We start from the raw sequence: 10,000 nt of genomic DNA, 5'->3' as shown, positions 1-10,000 counted from the left end.
AGTGCATTTCACGACGCAGTCCACAATCAAGTGTTTGTGAGAAACGAAAACCTCAAGTGCCCAAGTACACGTGTCTAGTCAAATCAATGAAAAGAAAGTTCGATCGAGGATGATCGGTCGATCAAATCGATTTATTGCCCAACACCATTGATCACAGCAAAAGGTAATTTGAAACGTTTACTTAGTAATTAAGTCCCTCCACGTATTCCCGACGAAACAGTTGAATGATCGGCGTGTACTTTTCGGTGGTGTGCATGTCCCGCGTGGCACAACGTAGTCCAAACAATATCGAGCTTCCGCATCCGCGGTTAGTCAATCGAAATAGGTCATAGAGGTTGATGTCGCAATATGAAGCAAATTATGTCCCATTACTTCAACAAAAGAGAGCAAAATGGGATGCATTGTTGGCCTCTACTTCGCGTGCCTGCGTAGCTCCGAGATGTCCCCGTAAACAGAAATGATCGTTGAGATTTCCTGTTCATGATCGTGAAGCTGTAAACTCCCCGCCCAATTTGCCCCGTTGTCGTTGTCAGGAGAAAGTAGTATTTTATTGTCACATCCACCGTCCCCAAGTTCGGTTATGAAGGGTGAAGGAGCAGCAGGACAGCGATCACCGCATAGGCGCCACTATAGTAGCCTACTCCCCGCTCCTCATGCCGACAGTAACTTCATTGATGTTGGATCGATCGTTACGCAATGTGACCGTCAAAAGCGTGAGTAAAACCCGCTTTTCGAGAGAGCCGGCGTTGTAGCTCGCAACAGCAATCGTTGACCCTAGCGTAGCACATATGCCCGGGAGTCGGCCCGGTTCGATTTGCCCGCGAACTCAGAAACTCGTCTACCAACGAACCGGCGGCGTTACTACAAACGCTGATCTACGCTTTGAGGACAGGTTTGTCTCGGATCATTTTTAGGCCACCTTCGCTATGGATTCAAAGGATGGCTACGCTGATCCCTTCTTTTTCACCTTCGAGCGACAACGACGCCAGCGGCGGGTGTCGCGGTGTTTGTTTGCACAAACCCGACTACCGACCACGTTCCTATTACGAAGCGGGCGCGAGAACCTACACTTGCGTTCCAGCGGTGGCACCGAACGGTCGGGATAGTTCGATCGCGCATACCGCGAGAGTGTATCGCGTGGCATGCAAACCGCCGGCAAATCGTGAATCGGGCGTACGATTGTCCAACGAAACCGAAATGGTTCTCTGGTGATCAATGATCATTTCAATGTGACGTGCTGTTTTTTTTTCTGCCACGGTGGCACTAGTGCAAATGGGTTTAGAATTGTGTGCCAGTCATCCATTTGCCTCACTGTAACAAACGATTATCGCGTCCCAACGATCGACATCACGCTTCGAGCGTCTCGTTCAAGGATAAAGTGAGAGTGAGAACTAAAGCGGAAGCTTAAAAAGAAGCATTGGTAAGTGAATGAAAGTGCGTGAATGTTCCATTAGAATATGTGCCATGCGTGGGAAAAGGTTGAATGTTTTGTGTGTTTGAAACCCCATAGATTATGATGTGGGGCGCACCACGAGGTGAGAGATGGGGACGCAGGCACGCTTCTCGAAGACAGTTCATGGACAGCCGGTTGCGAGAATCCTTCCTTGGCATCATTTGTAATGGACAGCATGCTCTTTCTTGGCATAAAGGCACCGATCATTAGTTAACCGATTGAATCGTACCGAATTTATAATTACTGTTTTGCATTCACCCGATGGATGCTAGTGGATGGTGGTGGTGTGGTGTAAGCCCGGTACGAATCGTACAACTCGGTCAGGTAATTGAACTGAAGGTTGAAGTGCGCTATCTAGAACGTAACTCATGTTCGATTCGATGCTCATATCCGATCTCAGACACAAATTCAACGGGAATGTAATAATATTCTAGAATTCTATGCGAATTCTAGTTCTTTCCTTAGCTGATAGGAGCCTGGTGGTCTATGGATTGTGCGTGAGTCATTGGCGGCATCCTTCTCCAACGCGTGCGCCATGAGGGTCACACAAGAGCGAGCATCCTCCGCAAGCTGTTCTTTTCTCATTCACCAAAGGGACTGGTTCGTTCTGGATCGGACTGGTTTGATTCGGTTTCGCTTTTGTCGCGTCCTTACACCGCCGCCAAGTGACCCCCCAAAAGGTGTACTTCCAAATGGAAATTCGTTTCGTGCAATCGTTGATCACATCTCTCTTCCGCACACAAGGATACGACTGCCAGATAGGGAGCTCTCGGCGGAAACGATCGATTAATCGATCGGTCGGTCGAAGGATTCCACACCTTCCTCAAGGGCTGCGTACGAAGGGCGCAAATTGTGGCAAACGTACCGTGACCTGCTCCAAACGATTCGAGAGGGAATGATATGGCAAAATATCGTCGGCATGTTTTGGTATCAACCTGGATCTGGTTAAGCCGGTTTTCAGTTGGTTCGGTTTGGGTATTCGGCGTTATTTTTTTTTTGCATAATGATCTCATCGTAAACGAAAACATCATTTACATGATCCCTGTGGCATGTTTGGGGGCTTGACCGATGACGACGAGCTCCAGCGACCGGTGGTTCCGCTGTCAATGATCTGTTGAAATGCTTTCTGGCCTCGCCTCGATGATGTTCTTGAGGCTTGGCCAACACAGCTTCTGGCATTCGTGTAGCTGAAGGTCATTATTACAATCGGGCTGCTACATCATCTTACGCACGTGTTTCAATGTAAATCCACTGTTCGCATGCTGTTTTGAAATAGTTTTGCTCAGCACACACGCTCGCTGTTACCACGTTCTGATCTCTCAAGGGAGGCATGATACGGGGATTACATGATGATAACTACACCATTCGCTTCCTGGCTCCTGTTTCTTTGCTAAACAACCTGTTGTCGCTGATGATAAGAACAACTGATTGTTCTATTCTCGAAGGATGTAACGGGTAATGTCGCGGGCACCTTTTGTTGCAACCTGTGTTAGAAGAAGGTTAACTTTGTGCGATCCTATCGATGGCTATTGTCTGTGGTTATAGATGTTCTGGATTACTGTTTCTTTTTCTTTACGAAAACATTCAATGCATCTGCTCAATTTCAATCAATCAATAATTTCTTTGATATTTTACAAAAAAAAATATCCGGCTAATAGGTTCGTGTGTAACACGCTGCTCAGAGGGATGATCGAACTTTCGGGGTGGTTTAACTCGCCAAAAAATAATTAAAACATCCATTGTTGAATCGTCCGTTTAGCAGAACAACGGCGATTACGATCCCGGCGCTTTCTTCCAGCTGTTCTAACATCGCGTACTAATACAAGCAACGGTGCGTTATCAAACTGGAGCTAATATGGTTTGTTCTGTTTTGTTTCAGACCACCGAAGGAGGATCATCATCTGCGAAGATCACGACGATAACGGTGCATAACAAGCATGGGACTGTCGAGGGTGGAACGAGTGGTACCGGGAAGCCGGTGGCTTCGTGGCTATACGGTACAGTTTATGGTGGCCGATCTGATCGCCGGTATTACCGTCGGTTTGACCGTGCTTCCTCAAGGCCTAGCATACGCAACGCTGGCCGGCTTAGAGCCACAGGTTAGTATTGCTTGGAGGACATTTCTTCCAGGATGCAAGTCATCGATTTCATCGTTCTTTGTTCACGATCAATTCCAGTATGGTTTATACTCGGCGTTCGTTGGAGGTGTCGTGTATGCCCTGCTCGGTGGTTGCCGTGAGGTGACGATCGGTCCAACGGCACTGCTCTCACTGATGACAAGCCGGCACACGGGATATGGAGGAGCATCCGGACCACAGCTAGCGATACTGCTCTGTTTCCTTTCTGGCATCGTTGAGCTGCTGATGGCCGTCTTGCGGCTTGGGGCACTCGTCGATCTCATCTCGCTACCGGTAACGGTCGGGTTTACCTCAGCAACGGCTTTAATTATCGGTGCGTCGCAGCTGAAAGCTCTGCTCGGCATTAGGGGTGGCTCTGGATCCGGTTTCGCTAGTACCGTGCGCACCGTTTTCGAGAAGATGCCGGAAGCACGTGTGGCCGACAGTATTCTCGGAGTGGTATCGATTGCCGTGCTGCTGGCACTACGGGTAAGACTAAACATCGACTAAACATATCCCTGAAACCGGTAACTAACGATCGAGTTGTGTTTACAGAAATTGAAGGACATCAAGACACCGGCAGATGCATCCAAGGGACGTCGAGTGGTAGGACTCCTCTGCTGGTTGATTGCAACTGCCCGCAATGCGCTGGTAGTGCTGGTGACCAGTGGTCTGGCATTCTACTATGATCTGCGCGGTGAAACACCGTTCGTGCTTACCGGAACGGTCAAAAGTGGTATTCCCGCGTTCCAGCCACCTCCGTTCAGTACCATCCTGCCGACAGGCGGTGGTCCCAACGGTACCAGTCCCGTCGAGCTCGGATTCATAGGCATGCTAAACGAGCTAGGTGCATCGATCGCCCTCGTACCCATCATTGCGGTGCTTGGTAATGTGGCCATTTCGAAGGCTTTCGGTGGCAGTGGCATCAATCCGACCCGGGAATTGGTGGCGCTTTCACTGAGCAACGTCTGTGGCTCGTTTTTCAGCTCGTTTCCTGTGACTGGTTCGTTCTCGCGCAGCGCCGTGAACCATGCGAGCGGTGTAAAGACACCGATCGGAGGTATTTATACTGGGGCGCTCGTGCTGTTGGCGCTTGGCGTGCTAACGCCGTACTTCCGGTACATACCGAAGGCTGCGCTCAGTGCGGTCATCATTTCGGCGGTCATTTTTATGATCGAGTATGAAGTGATACGACCACTGTGGCGTTGCAATAAGCGCGAGCTGATACCGGGTGCGGTAACGTTCGTGTTGAGCTTAATCGTTGGCGTTGAGTTGGGCCTGTTGGCCGGTGTTCTGACGGATCTGGCGTTTGTGGTGTATCGTACCGCTCGTCCCATGCTGGCCGTCAGTGTAGCGACCACGCGGCTCGGTACTGAGTACATCCTAATCCGTCCCAATCACAGCTTAATTTACTTCCCTGCCGTCGAGTGGGTACGCAATGTAACGTCGAAAGCGATCAAGCAGCACGGCAACATTCCCGTGGTGTTTGATTGCCGGCTAGTGAATGGTGAGTCACGTGGGAGGGGCCATTACCCTCTTTAATAGCTAGTTTCACTAACGCGACTGCCTTTGGCTTCCTATAGAGTTTGATTACACTGCTGCCACGGGACTGCAGATGCTGCGAAAGGAGCTGGAGAAGAAGAAAGTTCCGCTGGTCGTGTATGGGTCTTCGAGCGAGGTGCGCAAACTTTTACAGGAAACGCTCAAGAGCAGTCTGCTGGAGGTTACCAGTAATGAGGAGCTGGAGGCACTGTTGCAAGAACTAGCTGCCGAGGGAAGCGGAGGAGGTAAGCATGAGCCGCGTGAGGTTGCCATACCGCTTCTTGCACCCGAGGCGCAGAGCCGTCCTGCGCCGATCGCTGAGATTGAAGAACCATAATAGAAGGACTCTCTCTCTCTCTCTATGCTTCTCTTGCCTGGAAGGCACTAAGCGGGTTAGCCATACCAACAACGTGTTTAAGTACGCTCAAGTATTATCGGGTTCATATTTGCATGTTCGATCACGCGCAACCCATTCGGCATCATACTCATCGCTATACGATACTAAAACTATGGGCCACCATTTGCCTTATTCTCTATATATTGTATCTGTCGGTCGTTGCAGGTGTATGATAGAAAAAAAACCACGTTTCCGAACGTGAACGTAACGTGGTGCGACCGACACAAAATTAAATCTCGAACATTACCGTTCACTTCAGCGGGTAGACGTAGCTCATAACGAACTGCTTTACGATAGCATTTAATAAAGAAATCAGATTTCAGCATACCGTCTACGGTCTTTCATTTTTTGAAGAGATAACGGCGCTCGTAGTTTGATTGCATTCCGGGTTGCCCATAGTGTGGTGAGCGGTACCGCATGGTGAATGGTTCTCCAGCTCCAGCATGGTGAGTAATTCCCATGCAAAAAAAGGCCATTCCAAAACTTGTGGTGCCCGCAGCTGGAAGCGTAAGTAGAGCTCGATGGAAAATGTCGCATTTTGATCGATAATTTTCCCAATCCCGTGCATTCCTATCAAAAATCTACTACTTCTGTTTTCGCGCAACGAAGTAACCATCGTTTTAACGTGTGTTTTGCTTTGAATTCGGTTTTAACAAGCATCCGTTTTTACACCCTCCAGCCGATCTAGAAAGTTCGCTTACGCACGCGTTTCCACGTGACCATTGCGGCTTAAAATCGAAACCCTCGAAGGTGTGACCAGTCTATCGGAGAGAATCCCAGTTCCTTTGTGGAATCGAATAATCCCGAACAAAAGGTGTAAATTGTGGCTAATTTTTCGTCTTCGTCTGGGTTCTCCAAGGCCGGTCCAGTCACCGCTTTTTTGCCTTTTTTCTTTTTCTTTTTTTTTGCAAAGCTGCTTGCGTTTAGAGTCATGAGTGGAATACTAAGCGTAATAAACCCCGGGTTATATAACAGATTTTGGGGATCCTCGGAATATCCTTGACCACCTGCTGTAGAATCAAATTAAAATGCTCTCTTTGGCCTGGTCTTTTGAATTAGTTTTTTGCTGCTTTAATACTTTCTGCTCATTACAAGTATTATCTAATCCAATTAGGAATGGCAACGTTCACTGCTTATTGCTGTTTTTACAATTTGAAAACGATCCATTCGACCCTTATCCAACAGTTTTATGTAACCAGCAAGCAGACGCAATGCGGAAGGCTCGTCTCTATTCTTTCTATCTTATCACTATGAGGCCATGGCTAAGTGCCAAGTTTCTTTCCCGCAATCAAACACACAAATACACGCCGCCGAGTTCTGACTGGAAGTGTAATGTCGCGGCGAAGGTTATCGATTAAACAAGCGACTAGTGGGTCTGTTGGCCAGGACAATAATGTTAATTTTACTTTTCTTCGATCCTCCAGGAGTCCATAAAAGCGTGGACACAGAACATCTAGGAACAACCCGGAAGGAATCAGCTCAACATGTTTACCGCCCTTCTTGATGCAGCACGGAACTCCCCGTTCCGCACTCCGTTCACCCGGGTCCAGTGCGATGACGGTAGTGCACCGGTGGCAGCAGACACGGAGAAGGCGGTAGTTTCGGGTCGTTCCATTCAGGCGGCTGCTACCCGCGAGGTCGAGTTCGGATCGAACGAGTTCTTTGGTCTGTGCGCGGTCGGTGGTATCCTGTCGTGCGGAATCACTCACACCGCCGTCGTGCCGCTCGATCTGGTCAAGTGCCGCCTGCAGGTCGACCAGGCCAAGTACAAGAATTTGTTCCATGGCTTCAAGGTGACCGTCGCCGAGGAGGGAGCTCGTGGTCTGGCCAAGGGATGGGCCCCCACGTTCTTCGGTTACTCCGCACAGGTAGGTGATACACACAGTGCATTATCTTTTCCCTTCACGTCTCTATCTAAGTCCGACATGACTTTCTCACGTGGCTAAAAGAGTTTACCTTGAACTTCAGTTCCTAATCTACTTTGGTCGATAAACGTCAACTTTCTTGTCCCATCATCCCGGTCATGTGATGCTGATCTCTGTGCAGTGCTTTACCATCTTTTAAAGCGAAGAATCATGTAATGCGCTTCCGTGCGCAAATATCAGTCTCCAGATTGCTGCCGGCGATAACGATGTTGCTCCTATTGGTGCGCAACCGTTTCGCGCGGCTCGTTGGCGTAATTGAAGTGGCCTTGAATTGGCGGTGTCGACACGCGATTGCCACGCTTACGTAACGAGGCGTGTAAACGGTGCTATGTGTTAACGTAGCAGCTTACTGAATGAACGAACCTGATCATGTTTGACTATCGGCGTAGTAACCTTCGATTCAATATGTGGTATTCAGTATCACATTGATGATCGTTTGTTTAACCGTTTTATCCGATTATCCTTTGGAATGCATAATAAAATTTAAATTTTAATTTAATCATGTTTGATAATTGTTAATAAAACGATTTTTTTTAAATGTTTTTTAGGGTGCCTTCAAGTTCGGACTGTACGAAGTGTTCAAAATCCAGTACGCCAACATGATCGGCGAGGAGAATGCATACCTGTACCGTACTTGGCTGTATCTGGGCGCTTCGGCTTCGGCTGAGTTCTTCGCCGATATCGCTCTGTCCCCGCTGGAGGCTGCCAAGGTGAAGATCCAAACCATGCCGGGCTATGCCAACACGATGCGTCAGGCGGTGCCGAAAATGTTGGGCGAGGAAGGCATAACCGCTTTCTACAAGGGCTTGGTGCCCCTGTGGTGTCGCCAGATCCCGTACACGATGATGAAGTTCGCCTGCTTCGAGAAGACGGTTGAGCTGCTCTACAAGTAAGTGCTTCTTAAGAATACTAGATGCGTTCCAGATGTGAGAGTGTGATTGATGTTGTTCGTTTCTGAATTCCATAGGCATGTCGTACCGAAGCCACGTGACCAGTGCACGAAGGGTGAGCAGCTGGTGGTGACGTTCGCTGCCGGTTATATTGCCGGTGTGTTCTGCGCTGTCGTTTCGCATCCGGCCGACGTTGTGGTATCGAAGCTGAACCAGGCCAAGGGATCGTCCGCCATCGATGTCGCCAAGAAGCTGGGCTTCATGGGCATGTGGAACGGACTGACGCCACGTATCATCATGATCGGTACGCTCACCGCCCTGCAGTGGTTCATCTACGACGGTGTCAAGGTGGCCCTGTCCATTCCCCGACCACCGCCCCCAGAGATGCCGGAATCGCTGAAAAAGAAGCTGAACGTGGAGTAATAACTTGATCGTTTGTCTGTGCATCCGGTCTCCGTTCGGTGGTGTATTCCCGTCTATTAGTGCCCCAACCCTAGAAAGTCCGATTCCGGTGGGAGAAGGGAGTGTGTGCGTCGAAAACCAAGAGTGTATTTATCCGTGTGGAAAGTGGTGCAAAGAAGCAGTGAGGTGACCGTGAATGATGATATTGATAGCAGGAATGGCAGTGAATGAAACGGGTCAGTCGCGAGATGAATGCAGACCGGAGCAGGATCATTCTTGCTAGCGAATAAGTTTTTACAGCAGAAGAACGGATGGCAGCGCGAGCACTGTCACTGTTGTCGCGAATAAAATCGTAACGCGTGCGAATGATATGGTACGCCAAGTATAATAGCGTCTCGCTGTTACTGTTAATGTGCTCTCGTGTATGTGTGGAAAATCTGAGAAAAGCATAATCGGATGCCGGTGGCAAAGGAGATGTATGTAACCGGTTCATGGTGTAACAGCTGTTGGGCAGCGTAGAATTGTGCGCGCGTGCCTTTTTGTATAGTTTTGTGACGTCACCGTTGTTGTCCGAAATGTCAGCATTGTCCTAGTACCCATCGTATCGCTAGGAATTCACTACGAGTATCGGCGTCTGGCAGAATTAGAATGAAGAGAATGGTGAGGAGCATGGTCACAGAGCTGCGGATCGATTCAATCTCGAGTAATTTTCTCTGGGCAGAGCCTGTGGTCGTGCTTCCGTTTACGTCTCTCATCGGTCATGTGCTCTCCGATCTGCCGCGGATGAGCGATTCTCTTCGTTCTCTCGCCACAAAGTGTGAGATGATTTTCCGGCGAAGGAAAAGTAACGACATGAGGCATCGTTTCCCTATGATCCGCTCCTAGTATCCGTACAATTGCGCGCTCTCTCTCTCTCTGTAGCAATAGAAATGCTCCCCATAATCAGTCAGAGGCAACGAAGGAGGAAAATAGCAAGGTGCAGGTGCGGGTAGCATGGCGAAAAAGGGCGAACTCGGGCGGTGTAGCAGGACGGCCACCCACAGAACCGTCGATCAGAGCGACCCCAGCAAGGAAAGATCTCGCATCGCAGAAGGCGACGACGTGAAAAAAAGGGAAGGTAAAGTGTTAAGCAACAGCTCTCGCAGGCTACTTAGTCGCGATAGAAAAAGGATACAGTTTTAGGGAAAAGATATCGTAGTGACCATCTCAACGAGTATGAGCCCATTTTCACGAATCACCCCTGTCCAACGAACCCGCGCCGTTGAGGGTGTCGT

At 49.2% G+C, this 10,000-nt stretch overlaps 2 protein-coding genes across 2 annotated transcripts in view; both read left to right on the top strand.

Moving 5' to 3' along the window:
- The first annotated feature begins 1,124 nt into the window (after positions 1 to 1,124).
- LOC126572602 (uncharacterized) overlaps positions 1,125 to 10,000 on the top strand; it is an 11,912-nt gene continuing 3,036 nt past the window's right edge. Inside the window, exons 1-8 of the mRNA XM_050232028.1 lie at positions 1,125 to 1,420; positions 3,333 to 3,552; positions 3,631 to 4,059; positions 4,126 to 5,077; positions 5,154 to 5,437; positions 7,060 to 7,377; positions 7,983 to 8,323; positions 8,402 to 8,743. Coding sequence (XP_050087985.1) covers positions 3,391 to 3,552; positions 3,631 to 4,059; positions 4,126 to 5,077; positions 5,154 to 5,437; positions 7,060 to 7,377; positions 7,983 to 8,323; positions 8,402 to 8,743 — 2,828 coding nt within the window. The 5' untranslated portion in view covers positions 1,125 to 1,420; positions 3,333 to 3,390. The remainder of the gene's footprint in view (positions 1,421 to 3,332; positions 3,553 to 3,630; positions 4,060 to 4,125; positions 5,078 to 5,153; positions 5,438 to 7,059; positions 7,378 to 7,982; positions 8,324 to 8,401; positions 8,744 to 10,000) is intronic.
- LOC126572534 (phosphate carrier protein, mitochondrial-like) lies at positions 5,916 to 9,114 on the top strand. The gene is made up of 4 exons (XM_050231921.1): positions 5,916 to 6,016; positions 6,934 to 7,377; positions 7,983 to 8,323; positions 8,402 to 9,114. Exons 2-4 carry the CDS (start codon positions 6,994 to 6,996, stop codon positions 8,745 to 8,747), a joined length of 1,071 nt encoding a protein of 356 aa, XP_050087878.1. The 5' UTR covers positions 5,916 to 6,016; positions 6,934 to 6,993; the 3' UTR covers positions 8,748 to 9,114.

The sequence above is a fragment of the Anopheles aquasalis genome, chromosome 2 (assembly GCF_943734665.1).
Source record: "Anopheles aquasalis chromosome 2, idAnoAquaMG_Q_19, whole genome shotgun sequence".
Lineage (NCBI taxonomy): Eukaryota > Metazoa > Arthropoda > Insecta > Diptera > Culicidae > Anopheles > Anopheles aquasalis.
The sequence above is the reverse complement of the archived record's forward strand: the minus strand, read 5'-3'. Positions and strand labels throughout refer to the sequence as shown.

Excerpts from the sequence above, each read along its gene's own strand:
- LOC126572534 (XM_050231921.1), top strand. The coding sequence starts at position 6,994 with ATGTTTACCGCCCTTCTTGATGCAGCACGGAACTCCCCGTTCCGCACT. Across the intron at positions 7,378-7,982 it reads TCTTCGGTTACTCCGCACAG|GGTGCCTTCAAGTTCGGACT; the intron begins GTAGGTGATACA and ends AATGTTTTTTAG. Across the intron at positions 8,324-8,401 it reads ACGGTTGAGCTGCTCTACAA|GCATGTCGTACCGAAGCCAC; the intron begins GTAAGTGCTTCT and ends TGAATTCCATAG.